At 41.9% G+C, this 22,999-nt stretch overlaps 1 protein-coding gene across 1 annotated transcript in view; it reads left to right on the forward strand.

Annotated features, from left to right (window-relative positions):
- The first annotated feature begins 1,821 nt into the window (after positions 1-1,821).
- Positions 1,822-22,999, forward strand: part of LOC111963976 (transmembrane protein 132D) — a 50,459-nt gene continuing 29,281 nt past the window's right edge. Inside the window, exons 1-2 of the mRNA XM_023987590.1 lie at positions 1,822-2,376; positions 13,256-14,138. Of these exons, the coding sequence (XP_023843358.1) occupies positions 2,334-2,376; positions 13,256-14,138 (926 nt within the window). The 5' untranslated portion in view covers positions 1,822-2,333. The remainder of the gene's footprint in view (positions 2,377-13,255; positions 14,139-22,999) is intronic.

Consider the following 22,999-nt stretch of genomic DNA (forward strand, 5'->3'; position numbering starts at 1 on the left):
ACATGAGTCATCCCAAGAAATGCCAAACTGCCACATTAATGCTGATTTAAAACTACCAGGCCCTGTTTGGCTTGTGGTAGAGGGTCTTTTGACAATGTTAAACATATCACACACTAGGGGGTCCAGGATGGATTGCAGCAGACTTCCTCTGGTTCTTTTGCCTGAAACAGTTGTGCTCCATTGGTTCCCCTTCTTTATAGCTGTTTAGAGGCACTTTAATTTCTCTAAGACACATATTTATGCTAAGCTGCTGGCGCTGTCAGGGATGGGATGTTTATTTATTTTTATTCGTCTGTCCCTGCATAAAGCTGCTACCTTGGCAGTGGCACCCCCATTAAAAAGCAGGACGCTCTGCTGAAGCAGAGGGTGGAGGGTCGCGTCGGGTTGGCAGCCATGTTCCCTGGCTAACTGATTTATTTTAAGCATAAAGGAGTGTTGACACGTGTCCTTGCACAGACAAACAACACGCGGCTATCAACCCACAGGACACTGGGAGTCTGGGACACCCTCTGTCACTCAGCCCAAACAGAAAGGGAGTCAAAAGAGATGAGAGGAGTACATGACATGTCTGACAGTATTATTGGCTGATTAAACCCTGTAGGTTTACTGTAAGTTAATGTTCTCTCAGCCAGCCAGCCAGGCAGCCACAGCCTTGGTATGGATCCAGAGGGGATGACACAGCGTTGATGAGACATATCCTCACCTCCACTCGGCCCTTAAAGTGTCCATCTCATCATCTGTCCACTGCCCCAGCAGGGTGACATCATCATCATCGGAAGCTGCATGGCATTTTAATTCATATCTTACACACCATGATGTTTAGTGTACTACTACATCGAGTGAGGGCCTGATATTTTAGATCAAGACTGGGTTAAAATTAAATGTAGCACAGACACTGTGCATTTTATGGAATTTCTATAGTATTTGAGACGTGCTTGCTAGGCAAAGGAATGTGGCAATCATACAGTAAATGATCTGAGAGGATGGGACAGAGTTCAGTGAAATCATGCATATCTCCACCAAGCCCTCTGGTAGGTCAGGTCGGGGTTTCAATTTGCATCCAGTTCTTTCAGATCTACTATAGAGAATCACCGAAATGTCTTGTCATGGGGGCTAATGATTTTGTTTGAAACGTGTCCCATTTCTGCTTGTTGTTCTGCTGAAGAACGTGAACAGCGGTCAGTAGATACCGCGGGTACTGTATGCATGCCACTGGCTGAAAAGTGTCTGCCATGCAGGCCCACAACGGTGTCTTCAAATGGGCATCATCTTCGCCTTGCAATAAATTGGTGGTGCCTTATTCGTTGATTTTATGTAATTACGTTAGTTACATTAGTACGCAAAGTTTAGGAATTTCATATATATTTTTGGATACGTTTAGTCCTATGTAAGCTAAATTAATCTTGTTTGTCCAGATTTGAGGCGTTTGAACGTCCGGACATCACATTATATGCAAGTCCTCTTTACATAAATCATTTATTACTGTAGGCATGTTAGTCTCAACTCTAACTTTATGATGGGATATTTATTCAAGGCTACAAAAACAGAGGATAATATAACTGATATTTAAAAAAAAATGCAGTTAAATAAAATATATAGGCATATAGCCTGCAAAGTAGGTCTATATCTAGGCCTGTTATGAATTGTGTATAGTATTTATACAACATATTCCAGATGGGATAGCCCATAATTCATTGAGAAATCACTAGATTCTATTGACTACTCATGCAGTTCATTTCCTCGCAGCCCCTTTCCCCCACGGCGATTACGCACGAGAGTCGTTAATCGGACGGAAGATGGGAACAGCCGATCTATGGCATAGCCTGCCTTGATGTTTGCTCATTGTGTATGCAGGACTGAACAGGATATAAACTAGCCACTGTTCACTGTCTACTCTCTGGAGTGTGCAATTAATTGCGTTAACATTAAACGGTGGATTTACTGTAAGAAGCAACAACCCTCAACTTGAACATTTTGTTCTAACCTACAAATTGGCGAACAACAAGCGAAAGTGAATATTGACGCAGAAAAATCAGATGGAGGCAACATACAAAAATTTGCGTAATGTGGATACCAAAGCAGGTGGACGTAAATAACACTGAGTTATTATTTGGAATAGGAATGTACTGTTGCATCTGTTATTAATATAGAGTCATATCTTTCCATCAGAGCCCTTTACTTTGTTGGGAACTGAAGAAATGTAAATTACCAGAGATGTGTGTCAATTGACAGGAGAAAGACAGAAGCTCTTCGGTCGGTGCGGTGTTAGAGCGCTCCTCTAGATTATCAGGACTTTCCAATTTGCCAAGACACTCTACTTTCCTCTCCGTGTGATGTTGCCAATTGCCATAGTGTTCATTTTCACACTTCTGACAGGTAAGACTTGCACTTTACGTTGATGGATGGTGGTTATTAAATAGTTTTCAATAAATAAATAAATAAAAATCTGTTTGTACATGATCTTTTTCATTTTAATTGTCACCCATATGTACTTTACTGTAGGCTACTTCACTGGTCCTGACAAATGTTTTGTTAAAAGTCAACAATTGATCAACAGATCAAAATGGATGTAGTGTCCTCTTGACAGTTGGAAACACATTTGAATGAAAAGCTTATTTTATAACATTAGCCCCATACTTTGATGTAGATGCACTCATTCATTTAAAACAACAGTTCCTATTTACACACACAATGAAAAAGAGGATACAACTTTTTAAAGAGACAGGAACCATGATATCTCCATTTTTTTGTTTGCACTTACATGTGATGATAATCCTGAAAATAACATGTATTCTATGATGCTTTGAGATACCATTAGGCCAGGGTTTCCCAAAGTCGGTTCTGCGGCCCCCTCTGGGTGTACGTTTTGGTTTTTTGCCCTAGCACTACACAGCTGATTCAAAAGACTAAATCATCATCAAGCTTTGATGATTTTAATCAACTGTGTAGTGCTAGGGCAGAAACTCTGCCATAGGCCAATGTTTGCTAGAAAGTAGTCTGGCATGACTACTGTTTATTAATTTTGACTAAGTTGCTTAATTTCCCTTGCTTCACTGAGAGCCCAGCTAACACATTTGGTTCCATGGAAGTTGTGGGAATGTATGTTTTTGGTTTAACATTGTTTGTGGGGACGAAGCCATACGTTTTCTCACTGGTAAAACATTATTTATTTATTTTATGTTCTGAGAATAGAAGTGAAAATGTATCCTGTTCTTAGGTTGCAGGGAGGTTCTGAGAACGTCTTACTCTGGTTCCTTGAAAGTTTTCCTCTGAGGTTTTATTAACGCTCTGAGAACGGAAAATATAGATTATTTGGAGATTTGTTTTATAACTTCCTTAAAACGTTCACAGAAAGGACACATGGAAATGTATTTCCTTAGGCATTAATCATGCAAACACATTATTTTATTGTCTCTTTCATTGTGACACGGCACCAGTGAGATTCAAACCTATAATCTTCTGTTCTCCATCCATGGAATTAGTCCACCGCGCCACCAGGATGGAGCTAGCATGACATGTTTAAAAAAAAAAAAAAAAACGGTTAATTTTAGTCTATTCAAATAGACCCCATTACAAAGGAAACAAGCATTTCTGTTTTTCATTTTTAATACATTTGCTAAACTTTCTACAAACCTGTTTTTGCTTAGGCATTATGGTGTATTGTGTGTAGCTTGATGAGGGGGAAAAACTAATTTAATACATTTTGGAATAAGGCTGTAACGTAACAAAATGTGAAAAAAAGGAAGGGGTCTGAATAATTTCCGAATGCACTGTATCCTTAAGGTCCCTCAGTCGAGCAGCGAATTTCAAACACAGATTCAACCACAAAGAACAGGGAGGGTTTCCAATACCTTGCAATGAAGGGCACCTATTGGTAGATGGGTCAAATATAAAAGCAGACATTGAATATCCCTTTGAGCATGGTGAAGTTATTAATTACACTTTGAAAGGTGTATCAATACACACAGTCACTACAATGATACTGGCGTCCTTCCTAACTCAGCTGCCAGAGAGTAAAGAAACAGCTTAGGGATTTCACCATGAGGCCAACGGTGACTTTAAAACAGTTACAGACTTTCATGGTTGTGATAGGAGAAAACTGAGGATAGATAAACAACATTGTAGGTACTTAATTATCAGGTAGAACAGAAAACCAGCACGCTCCGGACCTCGTAGGGTAAGAGTTAATTACCCCTGCCCTATATAGTGCACTACTTATGACCATAATACTAACCTAATTGACAGAGTGAAAAGAAGGAAGCCTGTACATAATAAAAATATTCCAAAACATGCATCCTGATTGCAACAAGGCACTAAAGTAATACTGCAAAAAACATGGCAAAGCAATTAAGGTTTTGTTCTAAATACAAAGTGTTATGTTCGGAGCAAATCCAATACAGCACATTACTGAGTACCACACTTCATATTTTCAAGCATAGTGGTGGCTGCATCATGTTATGGGTATGCTTGGAATCGTTAAGGATTGGCATGTTTTTCAGAATAAAAAAATAAATGGACAGGCAGAGGAAAACTTGGTTCAGTCTGCTTTCCACCAGACACTGAGATGAATTCACCTTTCAGCAGGATAATAACTTAAAACACAAGGCCAAATCTACACTGGAGTTGCTTACCAAGATGACAGTGAATATTCCTGAGTGGCCGAGTTACAGTTTTGACTTAAATCTGCTTGAAAATCTATTGCAAGACCTGAAAATGCTTGTCTGGCAGTGATCAACAACCAATTTGACAGAGCTGGGAGACTTTTGAAAAGAATAATGGGCAAATGTTGCACAATCCAGGTGTGGAAAGCTCCCATTAAGATTTACTCAGAATGACTCACAGATGTAATCACTGCCAAAGGTGCTTCTACACTTCTACAAGTATTGACTCAGGGGTGTGAATACTTATGTACAGTAAATTAGATATTTCTGTATTTCATTTTCAAAAGATTTCCAAATTTTTCTAAAAACATGTTTTCACTTTGTCATTATGGGGCATAATATTTGGAATCCATTTTGAATTCAGACCGTAACACAACAAAATGTGGAATAAGTCAAGGGGTATAAACACTTTCTGAAGACACTGTAAATAACTCTCAATGTAATAACTGTAAACATTAACTCTGTAACCCATTACAGTTACACCACTAGGGCAGAAGCGCAGTGGTCACCTGACCTGCTCCAAAGATGAGATCAACAACAATCTCCGCAGCACGTACAGTGACGCTATTAGAGAGCAAGATCTGGAGCACTGCAAAGCCTTGATAGTTCCACCAGTACCAACCACAGAGTTCAACGAGAAGCCCAGTTGGAAGGAGGTATAGGAGGTTGTCAAGAGGGCAAGAGCTAGCTCAGCCCCTGGACTGAGTGGTGTGCCCTACAAGTTCTACAAACACTGCCCATAGCTACTACACCAGCTCTAGAGAATCCTGAAGGTCTTCTGGAGAAGGGGCAAAGTCGCTCAACTGTGTAGATGTGCAGACGGAGTATGGATTCCTAAGGAGGAGAACTCAAAGAACATAAACCGGTTCAGAACCATCTTGCTGCTAAGTGTTGAAGGAAAGATATTCTTCAGAATTGTGTCCAGGCATCTGACAGACTACTTCCTGAAAAACAGCTACATCGACACATCAGTCCAGAAAGGAGGGATTCCGAAGGTGTCAGGGTGCCTGGAGCACACAAGCATGGTCACGCAGCTAATCAGAGAAGCCCGGGAGAACAGAGGAGACATTGCTGTACTGTGGCTGAACCTCACAAATGCTTATAGCGCCATACCCCACAAGCTGTTTGAAGTGGCTCTAGTTCGGCACCACATCCCAGGCTGGACTACTACAACAGTTTCAGTTTGAGAGTCACCTCTGAGACCACAGCATCGGAATGGCACAGGCTTGAGAAAGGAATCATCACTGGCTGCACCATTTCAGTGATCCTGTTTGCCCTTGCCATGATCATACTGGTGAAGTCAGCAGAGGTGGAATGTAGAGGCCCGCTGACCAAGTCTGCCATGCGACAGCCTCCTATCAGAGCCTTCATGGACGACCGGTCTGTGACAACAACATCTGTCCCATGTAGTAGGTGGAATCTGAAGGGGTTGCAGAAGCTTGTCACCTGGGCACGGATGATCTTTAAGCCAGCAAAGTCTAGATCCCTGGTTGTGAAGAGAGGGAAGACAGTGGACAGGTTCCGCTTTGCCATTCAAGACACACATATCTCATCCGTCACAGAGAAACCAGTGAACAGTCTCGGTAAGATGTTTGACATCTAAAAAACTGTAGTTACCCATCATCAGCATACCACCCTGCATCCCACTGCTGGCTTACTTCTGAGGCTAAGCAGGGTTGGTCCTAGTCGATCCCTGGAAGGGAGACCAGATGCTGCTGGAAGTGGTGATGGAGAGCCAGTAGGAGGCAGTAATTTCTCTGGTCAAAAAATAAATATCTCAATGCCCCATGCCAGTGATTTGGGACATTGCCTTGTGTAGGGTGTTGTCTTTCTGATGGGATGTTAAACCGGTGTCCTGACTCTCTGTAGTCACTAAACAGCCCATGGAACTTATTGTAAGAGTAGGGGTGTTAACCCTGGTGTCCTGGCTAAATTCCCAATCTTGCCCTCATACCATCCCCAGCTTACAATTGGCTCCCTCTCCCCTGTAACTATTCCCCAGGTTGTTGCTGTAAATGAGAATGTGCTCTCAGTCAACATACCTGGTAAAATAAGAGTTTAAATGAAATCAGCAGCCTAAATTAGGAATGCATGGTGACCTTTACAAGGGAGGTGCTGCAATACAGGCAGCCAAATGACCGAAAATCTTCTGTTCTGCTGGAGCAATGTTGATTCACCATCATGTCCTCTGTGCCTGAAGAGAGAAATCCTTGAGCACATCCTCAGCTGCTGCTCAAAAGCCTTAGGTGAGGGTTGCTACTGCTGGTGCCACAACCAGGTGCTCAAAGCCTTAGCGGATACTATCTGCAGTGGAATCAGCTACTGCAAGCGCCTCTGATCAATGAAGCAGGCAATTGTATTTGAGGTGGGTAAAAGCCATCTACCAGAACCTCTTCTTTCAACAGCTGCAGACTGGGAAAACAGTCTGCAGTGCCACTGTGCTCTTCACGTTTGTATTAAAATGATAGAGCTCAGTCTTTTGATGTCCTCCCTGCTTGGACATGAATATGCATGCATTTATTATCTTCCATTGCTGTGCACTCATTAAGATATCTAAGCTGTGCCTACACAGGTCTAGCCTGTAGAAAGATTAAAATGTCAGGCAGTATTCATATTTGCTTTGTGCACAATTTCACCTCATGACCCTCTACAACCCCAGTTTATCCTTGGAAATTAAAATGTGATTTTGATTGACCCTCTTTCGTAAGAGAAAGGTCACATAGGTTGAGCCATGAAGGGCAGCACAACCCTTCCATTTCCCAACAATAATTGGCCAGAGACTGCTTACTCTCCTCTAACAAAATTCTAATGATTTTGCAATGTGTTCGTTAATATTTTGCATGTGTGATCGGTGATTGGCTGCTTTTTTTCATGGTGAAATCGCTAAGCGGGTTCCTTCCACTCCGGCAACTGGGTTAGGAATGACTCTAATATCTTTGTAGTGACTGGGTGTGTTGATACACCATCCAAAGTGTAATTAATAACTCAAAGGGATATTCAATGTCAGCTTCTTTTTTTAACCATCTACCAAAAGGTGCCCTTCTTTGCTAGGCATTTCTTTTGGCCTTTTCTACTATAAAGCCCATAGACACGCATTGAATAACACATTCATCAAGGTCAAAAAATAAATCATAAGAAACAAGATTTTGAAGTGGCTGTCCTAAATGTAGGCGATATAAAAAAAATCAGGAAATATTTAGTATAATTTTTTACACGAATTTAACCTCTTTTTTTGGCATAGGCATGAAACTACCATCATACTTCAATTTTTTTTTTTTAACCGTTATCTTTAGACGAGTCCTGTGACACTTGTATGTGTTGTAGAGCAAAACGGTTAACACCATCATGTGAAAGTCTCCCCTTTCCACAGAGTGGTCATAATGTTTTTTTAGGTGAAACCGTTCAGACGCTACAAATGATTACATGAGAAGCTGACATATGGAATTGTTTTAAGATGGTCATACTATGGATCATTAAGCTATTTGATTTAGCTTTACACACTCTTGTCATTCTCTCAACCAGCTTCATGAGGAATGCTTTTCCAACAGTCTTGAAGGAGTTCCCACATATGCTGAGGGCATGTTGCCTGCTTTTCTTCACTCTATGGTCCAACTCATCCCAAACCATCTCAATTGGGTTGAGGTCGGGTGGTTATGGAGGCCAGGTCATCTGATGCAGCACTCCATCACCCTCCTTGGTCAAATAGACCTTACGCAGTCTGGAGCTGTGTTTTGGGTCATTGTCCTGTTGAAAACAAAATGATAGTCCCACTTAGCGCAACCAGATGGGATGGCGTATCACTGCAGAATGCTGTGGTAGCCGTGCTGGTTAAGAGTGCCTTGAATTCTAAATAAATCACAGACAGTGTCACCAGCAAAGCACCCCCCACATCATCACACCTCCACCATGCTTCACGGTGGGAACCACACCTGCGGAGATCAGCCGTTCACCTACTCTGCGTCTCACAAAGACACGGCAGTTGGAACCAAAAATCGCACATTTGGACTCATCAGACCAAAGGACAGATTTCCACCGGTCTAATGTCCATTGCCCAAGCAAGTCTCTTCTTATTATTGGTGTCCTTTAGTAGTGGTTACTTTGTAGCAATTTGACCATGAAGGCCTGATTCACGTAGTCTCCTCTGAACAGTTGACCTTGAGATGTGTCTGTTACTTTTATTTGGGCTGCAATCTAAGGTGCAGTTAACTCTAATGAACTTATCCTTTGCAGAGGTAACTCTGGGTCTTCCTTTCCTGTGGCGGTCCTCATGAGAGCCAGTTTCATCATAGCGCTTGATGGTTTTTGCGACTGCACTTTTTCCAGATTGACTGACCTTCATGTCTTAAAGTAATGATGAACTGTCGTTTCTCTTTGCTTATTTGAGCTGTTCTTGCCATAATATGGACTTGGTATTTTACCAAATAGGGCTATCTTCTGTATACCGCCCCTACCTTGTCACAACACAACTGATGGCTCAAACGCATTAAGAAGGAAAGAAATTCCACAAATTAACATTTAACAAGGCACACCTGTTAATTGAAATGCATTCCAGGTGACTAACTCATGAAACTGGTTGAGAGAATGCCAAGAGTGTGCAAAGCTGTCATCAAAGCGAAGGGTGTCTACTCATAAGAATCTCAAATATAAAATATATTTGATTTGTTGAAGTGCAACACTGGCGGATGAGGTGGATTGAGATGCATCCAATGCAAAAAAAACTGATATTGGTGGGAATTTTTCTATTATGTAACTCTGGGGGTTAAACACTATTGTGCAACTTATTAGGAAAGGAAAGGGGAATACCTAGTCAGTTGTACAACTAAATGCCTTCAACTGAAATGTGTCTTCCGCATTTAACCCAACCCCTATGAATCAGAGAGGTGACTTGTTAAGCACATTTTTACTCCTGAACATATTTATGCTGGCCATAACAAATGGGTTGAATACTTATTGACTCAAGACTTTTCAGCTTTTCATTTTAAATTAATTTGTAAAAATGTCTAAAGACATAATTTCAGCCTCCCGAGTGTCGCAGCGGTCTAAGGCACTGCATCGCTGTGCTTGAGGCGTCACTACAGCCCCGGGTTTGATCCCAGTCTGTGTCACAACCGGCCATGACCGGGAGTCCATAGGTCGGCGCACAATTGTCCCATCATCATCAGGTTAGGGGATGGTTTGGCTGGGGGGGATTTACTTGGCTCATCGTGCTCTAGTCAGAGGCGAAAATCTGATATCAACCTTGGAGGGGACAATTACATTACATTTTCTCAAGAGCAATTCCTGAGGGGGACACCAAAAGTAGTGCTGTAACACATAATATACATTTAACATATTACAACGTAGGCTGAGGAACCATAATTCCTACAACTGAATAATTGATAGGTACAGTAGTTAACTGAAGGGTTTAACCAACTTGTTCAAATGTTTAAATCATTATAATACTACTACTAATAATAGTTATAGCAGTGCTCCTTACCAGTCCAGTATGTATGCAGGTATTCGTACTTACAACTAGCAATATCAAGAAAGGCCAGTAGGTAGCAATGGGTACTGTACACTGATGGGTGTAGTTTTCATAAATACAATGAACATGGTGTGATCTCATCTAAAATAATCTCCATTGAGAACCATCACAAAGTTAGTCTCCGTATTGAATTGACCTTTTAATTTGACTTTTTCTGATACATTTATATAGTCATTAAATGTGCCACTGGCCTGAGTCTACTACAATATCTTACAAGAACAAAAAGCTTAAAATAAGTACAGTTCTAAAAGCAAAATAATACTTCAATGAAAAACCCAAATAAATCAAACAAAATACCTTCAGTCAGTGTCTCAACTCTTCAAACAGCAGCTATGGACAAGTATGTCGCACAAAGTATGCAATTTTAAATAAAATAACATGAAATAAATAATTTGTAAGTGTACTGTCGTGTACTGTCATGTACTAAAAACACTCTCCTCTAGGCTGCTTAGTACCCGCTCATACTGCCCTAGCACAGCTCTCTAATAGCAGTATTCCGCACAGTCACCTTGTTGGACATAGGGTTTCCGGGTGGGCAGATGTGTTTCTTTGGACGTGGCAATTGATTCAAACATGCTCTTAAACTTTCCTGACTGGCCATAGAGGACACCTAACTGATGGACCCAAGAAAGGGAATCCCGGATCAGTGGGGAGGCTGAGCAGCCAGCCTGTGTAATCAGATTTACACAGTGTGCTCCACAATGGACATAGAGGGCTAATGGCTGCTGCTTCTCACAATTGCCTGTGCACCTGTGTATTTTCCTGCCATGTTGAGGCACCATCGTAACTCTGCCCACGTAAGCCAGACATGGGCAAATTGAGCCTCAACAACACTTCAGTTGCCACTTTCGCAATGCCCTCGCATGTTGTCTCCGACACCCTGTATAGCCCCAATAAACTCCTCGTGAGGGACAAGGTCATGTCAACATAATGCAAAAAGACACTCTCCTGTTCAGCACCAGAGACATCTTGAGTACCATCAACAATTAATGAAAATTGTACAACGAAGAGATCTAATCTCAGCTGCAATGCCTCGAATGATTGTATTGCCATGATGTTCAGAATTTCATTTCTGTGCTTTGGGGCCTCTTGAAACGTCAACACTCTGTTGGCAAGAAGTTTGCGGTTCAAAAATGTGGGTGTGGCTGATATGGTTTTGTGCCATCACTGAGGTAACTGGACAATGCTGTGCCACTGTCCCCTATACTGGTGCTGCTGGCAACAAGGGTGACACCTGGTCCTGCCGTGGCTGTGACATTGTTCTCTGAAGTCTCTCTCCCTGGCTCTTTCCCTTTCACCACCCCACAGACTCAGTCTGTCTCCTAGAAAATAAATAAGGTGTTTGCCGTACTCCTAACTACCGGTACCCAAAACTACACAATTAATTACAACAGCAATACCATTGCCATAAACAAATCTTAGTTTAGTCATCAGTTTAAGTTGAGAGCGGGGGTATCCATGGCATTTTCCAATTATGTCCCTATTTTACAAGTAAAAAAAATTGAGAACCTTTCATAATGTTGCCAAACAAAGACTCAACAAACTTACCTGAGACTCCCTGTCTCTGTCAGTCTGTCCCTGCCTATCTGTCCCCAGCTCTGCTGTCTGTGTGCCATCTGTTGCCTGCTCTGCCTAATGACATCATTGTGAAACATTCCATTAGCATTTCACTCATTCTTATGAACATTTTATCAACTCGTCTTTGAGATATTAGGCTACTAGAGTCTTACTTTGCGTTTTGTTACTGAAAAATACTCTGATGTCCGTCTTTTTACTTTTTCTGCCGTTTTTCTACCTGGCTGGCTGGCCGGTCTAGCTGCACACACACACATTTACACAACATATGCTACAACCTTTTCTAATTTTAATATAGTTTGTTTCATATTGGCTGGCTTCCAACAATAGCTGAATTTGTAAAGCTAGCGAGCACCAACTCCGTTTCTGTGGTGTTTGCTATAATCTTAAAAAAAAAAAGTGGAATAATAAATAGATAAAAAAAGTTCACTAGCAACAATTAGCTTTTGCAACGAGACCATTAAATATATTTAAGACAATGGTATAAGAGAGTGTAGTTCTGTTCAGTTTGGACTTCAGTTTATCGCTAACCTTATCACAGGGACTTTGAAGCACTACAGCTGCATGCTGATCTTGGAATAAACTGACGATAGCAAAGATTCCATCTTTGACGACGCCACATAATGGAATAGGTACTAGCTAGCTTGCTAGTTAATGTTTGCTTTAGTTTGCGCGCTAGCTCTGCAAATTCAGCTAGTGTGTGAACCCTGCCAACATAAAAATGTAAACATTGCTATGGCGCGATTGACTGGATTAACCTCACGTCAGTTACGTACATGTGCCTTTCGGACAGTAGATACGAACCTCTATTACCTTGCCAGCTAAAGAACTGGCAGTGGATCAAACCATTGTGAGGCAAAGGGCGGGGTGGTCGCAATCTTTTGAAACTTAAAAAGGCGCTATTAAGTGTCTATAATCAGCACAACTGCTTTCATTGCGTATTATTATATTATTTGAAATTACATAGTTATGTTTTAAACAGTGATAGATTGGGGGGGGACAAATCATATTTTCCCCAGGATGGGGGGGTCGTGTCCCCCCCGTCCCCCCTGGGATTTCCGCCTATGGCTCTAGTGACTCCTTGTGGCGGGCCTGCAGGCTGACTTCGATTGTCAGTTGAACAGTGTTTCCACTGACACATTGGTGCAGCTGGCTTCCGGATTAAGTGGGCAGGTGTTAAGAAGCTGGGTTAAGTGGGCAGGATGCATGACTTGACCTTTGCCTCTCCCAATGAGACAAGATCATAATTGGATCTCAATTGGATATCATGAAAAGTGGGGTCATCTCTTCTAGACTTCCACTGAATCCACTGAATAACCATGGTCACTGTGCATGAGAATGGTGTCAGCTTTTATTTTATCCACCACCATTATTCAACATTTAAACTCATTTTTTGGGAGAAACCATAATAATGCTGCTACTTTGAATAGACACACATTTGCTCTGTGATTTTTTGCGCTATGCTAACAGCTGTATTTGAAATCTCATTCTCTAGGTGTCCACTGCCAGGAGATGTCAGAAGACACCAAGAACCAAGCACCCTTCCCTGTCTACCCCTCAGTTGGCTACCAGATCCTCAATGCAGACCACCTACTGCTGAGAGAGAATAGCCAAGAGCTGCTGGGGAACTCCGGCCTGCAGGCCCAGAGGCAGGCCTTCCTCATCACCAACCCCGGGGCGGGCCTCCTGCGGCCGGCCGTCAACGCCACGTACGGCCCCCTGTCTGTGGCGAGGCCTATCGGCCGAGAGCTGCTCCTCAGCGGCCGTAGGATCCTTCCTGTTATCCTGGCCCGCCAGGTCCGCTCCTCCACGCCCATTGTCAGAATCCTCTTCCACATGCCCGATTTGGCCAGTGGAGGTGACGCTGGGATGAAGGGAGGGGAAAAAGAAGACAGGGGTAGTGGTGGGAGGAAGGGAGCGGCGGAGGAGGGGGCGCATTGTGTGACGGCGTATGCCTTCTGGGAGACACGGGAGGTGCGGGGGGCATGCCTGCTGTCCCCAGGGGGATTTTGTGTGGCCCAGTTGAAGCCTGAGCCAGCCTGGTTCAGCCCCAGGGAAAGACTGGGAGAGGTGCAGGGGAACCCCGTAGAGATCTACTTCCAAAGCCGACGGGACCGGACGGGCCAGTGTGTGCCCCAGGACAGCCTGCAGCGTGTGGGGGTGGGGAGGGGAGGCCCAGTGGGGTCTGGTATACCAATGAGGAGGGTAGGGAGTGTCAACCTCCTCAAGGCCTCACCTGGGAACCCTACATTTCTGCGTCTGAGACTAGGGGGAGCCTTGGTAGTCCAGACCTCCTCCAAACCACTGAGAACCACCGACTTGGCCACTTTCTATGTGTTCCTGTCCAATGTGTCTGCTGTGGAGAGCTTCACTCTTAGGTAAGAACACTGCTTGGATATAATGTTTGTCTGTGCGTCTCTCTCATTGCATAGCTAGAATATCCAGGTCACAATCAGATAGTCTGATAAATTAGCTATGAATGTTGTACGTACTACGTACATAATGTTGTTGACATGACTTTACTGTCCATATATTGTATTGTGCTGCTTTGCGTGCAGAACATATTCTGTATACACTGATGCACTCTCAAACACTGATGGCTTTTGATGACTATTGAGGATAAATTCTACATCCTATTTGTTTAATGTGGGTTTACTAATACTACTAATATACTACTAATACTAATGTGTTACTGCGTCCCCTCTGTTAATATGATGCATACTACCATGATGTGCTGTCCCCTGGCTCAGAACATAAATCCATATGTAACATTAAATGTATAAATATGATTTTTTTTATTGGATTATGATAACATTCAAAGAACACAGAAATGTTAACCTTTTATGTTAAGCGGATTTTATGAGTACAAAATACACTATATATACAAAAGTATATGGACACCGCTTCAAATTAGTGGATTGGGCTATTTCAGCCACACCTGTTGCTGACAGGTGTATAAAATTGAGCACACAGCCATGAAGAGCTCAGTGACTTTCAATGTGGCACTGTCATAGGGTGCCACCTTTCCAACAAGTCAGTTTGTCAAAGTTCTGCCCTGCTAGAGCTGCCCCAGTCAACTGTAAGTACTGTTATTTTGAAGTGGAAATACCTAGGAGCAACAACGGCTCAGCCGCAAAGTGGTAGGCCACACAAACTCACAGATCGGGACCACCGAGTGCTGAAGCGCGTAGCGCGTAAAAATCATCTGTCCTCGGTTGCAACACTCACTACCAAGTTACTTCCAGAGGCAGTTTGAAACGTCAGCACAATAACTTTCAAGAACTGTTCGTCAGAGCTTCATGAAATGGGTTTCCATGGCCGAGCAGCCGCACACAAGCCTAAGATTACCATGCGCAATGCCAAGTGGTGGCTGGAGTGGTGTTAAGCTCCTCGCCGTTGGTCTCTGGGGCAGTGGAAACGTGTTCTCTGGAGTGATGAATCACGCTTCACCATCTGGCAGTCCGACGGACGAATCTGGGTTTGGCGGATGCCGGGAGAATGCTACCTACCCCAATGCATAGTGCCAACTATAAAATTTGGTGGAGGAGGAATAATGGTCTGGGGCTGTCTTTCATGGCTTGGGCTACAGTAGGCTCCTTAGTTCCACTGAAGGGAAATCTTAACTCTACATCATACAATGACATTCTAGATGTTTCTGTGGCAAGAGTTTGAGGAAGACCCTTTCCTATTTCTGCATGACAATGCTCCCTTGCATAAAGCGAGATCCAATCAGAAATGGTTTGTTACGATCGGTGTGGAAGAACTTGACTAGCCTGCACAGAGCCCTGATCTCAACCCCATTGAACACCTTTGGGATGAATTGGAATGCAAACTGCGAGCCCGGGCTAATCGCCTAACATCAGTGCCCGACCTCACTAATTCTCTTGTGGCTGAATGGAAGCAAGTCCCTGCAGCAATGTTCCAATATCTAGGGGAAAGTATTCCCAGAATAGTGGAGGCTGTTGTAGCAGCAAAAGGGGGACCAACTCCATATTAATGACCATGATTCTGGAATGAGATGTTTGACTAGCAGGTGTCCACATACTTTTGGTCATGTAGTGTATGTTGGAGGAAGTTAGCAGAAATAAATAAATAATTTGTGTCATTTTAGGCCTTCTGGGAAAAATGTATCACCATGATGTATGGGAGAGGCACTTCATGAAGGATAAGTTCCATGCATTTAAATGGTAACTTAAGGCCACTTGATTGGCGCCAGGGCGTGTCTCCAAGGCCATGCTGTGGGATGGTTGAATGCTGGTGTGGCTGGGAGTCGTCTTGCAGTTCCGCTCCCTACACAGATTACAGACTTGTTGTATGCTAGTCCCCGTCTACTTCACTCCTGACTGAAAAAGGTTCACAAGTCGCTCTTCCATAGATGGGAAAATAATTGGGAAATTATTCGGCAGCCTTCATATCTTAACATCCATTAATGTTTGAACAGGGATTTCTGGATATTTTAGTTCATAAATAATGCATCAATTTAATGGAGCAAGAAAACAAATAACTAACAGCTGCCTGACTCCTTTGGGCAGAAATTAACTTATTACGCAGGCAGCTCTATCGCGCCAAAACACACAATTCAATCTGTTTTGCAACAGCTCTACTCATTTGCCTCGGATGCACATCACAGAGCAGAATAATATTGCTTTTATTGGAATGTTTTAGATGAGTATACTGAAAAACAGCAGAACATACTCTATCTTCTGATACAGTGATATCCCAAAGCGTACCCTGACCTTGTGTTAATCCACAGTTCATATCCTATTATATGACTAAAAGGCACAGGGAGGGATATTCAGTGCAGATAACAAAAGATGAAACCTCCACTAGATTAGTTATTGCCGAAATGGGATCTGTGACTGGCTGCCAAAAATGTTACAAGTTTAATCATCTCTGAACCTGAAACTGACCTGGATTTGTTGCATTGCGTCGGTGGGAATTGAGGAGAGTTGAGTGAGAGATGCCTACCCTCTCTGGTCACAATATTTATTTGAGAGATCAATCTGTTTGCCACCTGAACTTCCCAGATCCATTGACCCACTGCAGATGCTGTTAGGTCTCTGTGCTTGAGTCCCATTGCTCTTCATAGCCCCATACCAGGATTTAGAGAGGGGAGACGAGTGAAGGGACTGAGCCGAGTGTTTTAAGGCCATGTGGAACCAGGTCTGCATTGGCTTGGCTCAGAGATGTGTGATTCTTCCTTGGGGAAATCCCTGCTCCTCTTCACTCCTCCAGGCCCAAGATTGAGTCCAAACCCCAAGGGTTATGGCAGATAATCCCTGTTCTGATTGAAAACGATTCGAGAGGTTAACCCTTTGGGTGGAGATGATCTGACCACCGTTCCATTACTGCCTCCTGGACATGTGTGTGTGTGTGCGGTCGGAATATGTGTGAGTGTGTGCATTTGAGTTTGTTGGTAGTTCCAGTCCCACAGTCATTGGAACAAGGCTCTCAATTACAGTAAGCATATTTGCTGCTCTACCTCATAGCCAGTACTCAGAGACCATCAGGAAAAAGTACGAACTGTCATATTTGAGGAAAAGTAAATATACCTTAATAGAAATTGACTCAAGTAAACGTAAAAGTCACCCAGTAAAATTCTACTTGACTAAAAGTCTAAAAGTATTTGGTTTAAAATATACTTACGTATCAAAAGTAAAAGTATAAATAATTTCAAATTCCTTATATTAAGCAAAACAGATGGCACAATGTTCTTGTTTTTTAAATTACGGAAAGCCATGGGCACACTCCAACATTCAGATTGGATAATTTACAAACTAAGCATGTGTGTTTAGTAAGTCCTTCAGATCAGAGGCAGTAGGGATGACCAGGGATGTTCAGTTGAATTTGACTATTTTCCTGTCCTGCTAAGCATTCCAAATGTAACAAGTACTTTTGGGTGTCAAGGAAAATGTTTGGAGTAAAACATACAATATTTTATATAAATAGTCAAGTAAAGTACAGATACCCAAAAAAACTACTTAAGTAGTACTTTAAAGTATTTTTACCTAAGTACTTTACGCCACTGGAGACCATCCATTCCCAGTCTGTCCAAAGTGGCTATCCCTTTTGCTCTTTCCCTCTATGAAAAAGCCCACAGTACAATATCAGCATATAAAGAGATCGTACGCTACAATGTATATTAAACTTTAACTTATTTGATATTCTCTACAAAGCCTTAGAGAGTTACTTGTGGAATTAATTTCAATATTTTTGGTGACCGAATTGAGTTCTTCCCATATCAGTTTCTTTATAAACACTGTGTATTTCATTTGAAAGAAGAAAAAAAACATAAATTAAACCAAGCTCACTTTTCTAGCCTAAGCTCTTAAGACTGTTAGAATCATCAAAATCAAAAAATCTGAAATTAAAATGTCAGAAGCTAATATGAGGGTAGAGTCTTAGCGAGTGTTTACATTAGATATGAAGTGAACTCGGAATACCAAATCCACAGACACCTACTGTAATCTATGAAAATGAGCCCACTCTGTTTGTCCTCCTGCTGCATGGTTGGCTGGGAAAATTAGCTCGGTGGAAATGACGGTTGCATGGCAGTTCATTTTCCACAAGTAATTTACTTTGCCCCGTAGAATTGTGGGTAACCTAAGGACATTTCAGGCAGCCTTATTTTTTTATCTGCAAAACAATTTGATTGCTTAGTCCAAAGGAATGAATACTTTGTCAAATTCAGGCCATGGGATGCTAACATTGTGTATTTTGAAAAGTTCTATTTTAGTGATGAGTTTGTGCTGTGCTTTAAGGGAGGTTCAGGAAGTCTCCGGCAGCAGTCTATTTAGCTGATAGCCTGTTGGCTGTTCCACACTAAATAGATTGTAAATGTGGGATATGTGAAGGTAGTAGATGAAGAGTGGAGCTGTAAAACATCACTAATGAGATGATGGTGAGTTGACTTTGAGGAAGTCACACAGACAGCTCTATCAAGTCTCCCTTCATTTCCCCCCTTTTTCTACATGATCTCAGGCAAAGGATTTATTTAATCAACCTCCTCATTGACTCTCGTTTCCTTTACCATCCTGATCTCATACTTAGACTGTTTACTGATCCAGCCAGGCTGAAAATAGACTGTTGTCATCCGGCTTTGCCCCTGTTGGTCTGAATTCCTGCTGATTCCTGGTACTGGCCAACTAGATTGAGTTATATATGTAAAACAAAATGTCCTAATTTATCTTAATGGAAAAATCCACTCAAACTATTGTAATATTCATATTCAACAAGACAACTATCTTTTAGTATTTTTTTCATTAGTCCACTGTAAATATAGTCCACAAAATGTTTGCATGTCAGCAGTCAAGTTTAGAAGATGTAGGACTTTCAAGCAGGCTGTGTTTCTGCCGTTTTTGACTGAATTTCTCCCAGGAGTAATGATATGTTTGGTTGGTAGATTGTTTGGCTGTGATGCTGGCCTTGCCTCAACAAACCTAGCTGAGAGTTGATTAGTCTGGCTCCTGACCCATGCCGCGGCCCTGCCTGGGTTAGTATTGATCAGAATATCAGCTGTCACAGAGCACCAGTCTTTGTATGTTTGACTGACTAACACACCTCTGCAGGTGGACGGGACAGGGGGAGGGTGTGTGTGTGTGTGTGTGTGTGTGTGTCGTGTGTGTTATGGGTGTGGGTGTGTGTGTGTGTGTGTGTGTGTTGTGTGTGTGTGTGTGTGTGTGTGTGGTGTGTGTGTGTGTGTGTGTGTGTGTGTGTGTGTGTGTGTGTGTGTGTGTGTGTGTGTGTGTGTCTAACCCCTGTTATCATATTTATGAAGTTGCCTTGCCAGGTGTGTTTGTGTTGTGGAGATTAGGAGTTGTATGTCTGCAGCGTGTGACTTTAAGCCACTTCATGACCACACTAATCTGATGTCTCCCCATTATCTGAAATTTCCCTCTAATACAATTGCTGTAATAGAGCCTAATGTGAGAAGTATTCTGTCTTGATCCGTGTTTGTGCTGTTTCAAACAGTCAGCTCAGTTGAAGAATAATGAGATGTTAGTACCTTATAGACAAACACCGCTGCTAAGCAATTAGTATTCCAATTGCCAATTCAAAATACCTACCTATAAAGCAAATAATTTCTGTCTGAACACACACACACACACACACACACACACACACACACACACACACACACACACACACACACACACACCACACACACACACACACATCACACACACACACACACACACACACACAACACACACACACACACACACACACACCACACACACACAGTTTCTGTACGCTAACCTTGTGGGGACATACAATTCAGTCCCATTCAAAATCCTATTTTCCCTACCCCTAACCCTAAACCTAACCCTAATCCGTAACCCGTACTCTTACCCTAACCCACTACTAACCCTACCCTAACCCCTAACCCTAACCCTAAACCCTAACCCTAACCCAAAAACCTAAACGTTATCCTAACCCTAAACCTAACCCTAGCTCCTAACCCTAACCCTACAACTAACCCTAGCTCCTAACCTTAATATTTAACTTAATTCTAACCCTAACACTAATTCTAACCTTAACCCTAAACCCCTAGAAATAGCATTTGACCTTGTGGGGACTAACAAAATGTCCCCAGTTGGTCAATTTTTACTTTGTTTACTATTCTTGTAGGGACTTCTGGTCCCCACAAGAATAGTTAAACACGTCCACACACACCACACCACACACAACACACACACACACCACACACACACACACACACACACACACACACACACACACACACACACACACACACACACACACACACACACACACACACACACACACACACACACACACCACACACACCACACACACACTGCCCTGTTGGGCGCTATCTGATATTATGATCCACAGCTACATCATATGCCAGTCACATTTTCCTTTAATGCCACATAAAGAGCATCAGTGATTCCTATCACATGTGCGTTTAAAGGTGACAGGCAAAGGTCTCCACAAAACTATAACACTTAATAATAATGCTCATGTAGGCTTCATTAAATAAGCCTCCACACACCAAAAAATATTTCTACTTTTTGGTGAATGCCATTTTCTGTCCATAGAATTCAAGGATGACATAATTTGAGGGCAAAAGGAAAATAACAATTGCTCACTGCAAGGAACACAAGCTACAGACAAGGCTTTTATGAGTAATTTTCTGGATCAGAAATGAAACAAATGATACTGACATGATCTGGGAAATAAACATGTATGTCAATAATGATTATACTCATATGCAGATAATGCAGCCAGATCACCCGTGATATAAGTCAGTGTTCAACGTTCATCCATGTCTGATGACGTGGAAACCAGACACTAGGGACAACAGTGAGCACTGTTACCTTGAAGTAGGTTTTGGTTTTGCTAGGGCATTGTAGACAGGGATGGCGGATGGGTGTAAGCATGTTCGAATCCAGCGATAGAAAGTTGTTTTTGAGATTTTTGTTTTAAGCCTATCCCAAACCTTAACCCTTACCTTGACCATTCGGAGTTAATGCCCAACCTTAAGATTTCAGGGGGTTAATGCCTAAACTTAACCCTAACCTAAAAAATATTCAAATAATGCCTAAACTTAATCTTAAACACTTAGAAATTTGATGTTTGGAACAACTTCGAAATTTGAAGTTTGCGAAACATGAAGGAACATCTAATTATGACATGAGACTGTGAAAGCAAGTAGAGATAATGAGATCCAGTATAATCTAGCTAGTTAGTTAGCTCGCTATAGCCAGACAGTGTATTCCCAATCAATTTGATGAGGCTCCCATTCATACAGCTAAGATTAGCTAAATGTTTTAGTTGATAATACTTGTTGGATGATACAACACATGTACAGTATAATGAATGTTAGCTAGCTTGTTACCTAGCTAATACACTTAGTTTACTTCTTGGGAAACAATATTTCTGCTATCTAGCTAGCCATTTTTGCTGCAGCCAGCAAGCAGTCTAATCAAAATGTGGCTAACTACCACATTAAAATAATGTTGCTATTACTGGTCAAATGTTACCATATATAGCTAGCTAGACCCTTTCTGACAATTGTACTGTGAACACAAGGTTAGCTAGCTGGATAGCTAGCTAGCAAACATTAGCTAGACCAAGTGTGGCTTAGCTAACCAAGAACATCCATGATCATGATCTCTCCTGGTAAAACTGCTTTGATAAGCATCTTCTCAATCACAAATACTCCTACCACTTTGAGCTGTACATAATTAAAGATCACTTCAATAGTACTGTCGTTTCAAGTGATTTATTATAGCTAGCTAGAAGAAGAACAGCATCGTGTCTTCTCATTCTGCAGCATAAATCTGACCGACCACCAACTGTCACACGAACCAAGTTTCCATCAACAGTTTTTATGTGAGTAAAGTCATAACATTTAAAAAATATCACGACAGCTGTGATGGAAACAGGACGTTTCGGTACAATCATTTGGACATGGTGGAATCTTTTTGTGTCGGTAAAATGAATTATGCGGGAAATGGCAGTGAAAACTCCTTTATGCGCAAATAGTGATATAATAACAGTCCTATATGTGCCAATATTGATATAATAGCCATCATCTCAAAATTAACTTGGATTAACGCGGTGATGGTGTGTCCTCCCGCTGCGACTTGAGAAACAATGCAATTTAAATAAGTTACGATGAACATCACAGGGTGGTGAAAGTGAACTGTGATCTAGATGCTCCTTTCCAATAAATATTGAGGGTCTTCTGGTGACATGATGATCGAAGCTTCACAGCCTTTTGACAAATACAAATATTCTTGCTCTTATCCACAATAATCTCATTATGTAGACTAGCCTACCCGCACAGCCTAACCTCATTATATCTGCGAGCTGTTGTCTAGAGCACACTAGCCAAGACCAGGGTGCGCACATTTGTTTTTTAACGCAACAGTTTTTGTTACAAAACTGTAAGTAGAGTTGAAAATGAAATGGAAACATATTAAACTTTAGATTTTTATTCGGCACATGAAAACTTAAGTACATTTTGTGTGCACTACGTCGCCATGCACTGCTTTTCATCCACTAAAAGTCAATTTGGTGGACACACACCACTGGTGGGAAAATGTGCATATTTTATATTCTAGATTATTCGCATGAAAATCTGTCGCCAATTGGATCGAAACCTAGCTAGTGCAACACAAGTGAAAAATGAAAACTACTTTGAAATAGCTGGATCAAATGTAAAATAGAGTTCTGATTGTTCAACAGTACAATATTGAGCATGTGA

The sequence above is a fragment of the Salvelinus sp. IW2-2015 genome, linkage group LG5 (assembly GCF_002910315.2).
Source record: "Salvelinus sp. IW2-2015 linkage group LG5, ASM291031v2, whole genome shotgun sequence".
NCBI classification, from domain to species: Eukaryota; Metazoa; Chordata; class Actinopteri; order Salmoniformes; family Salmonidae; genus Salvelinus; species Salvelinus sp. IW2-2015.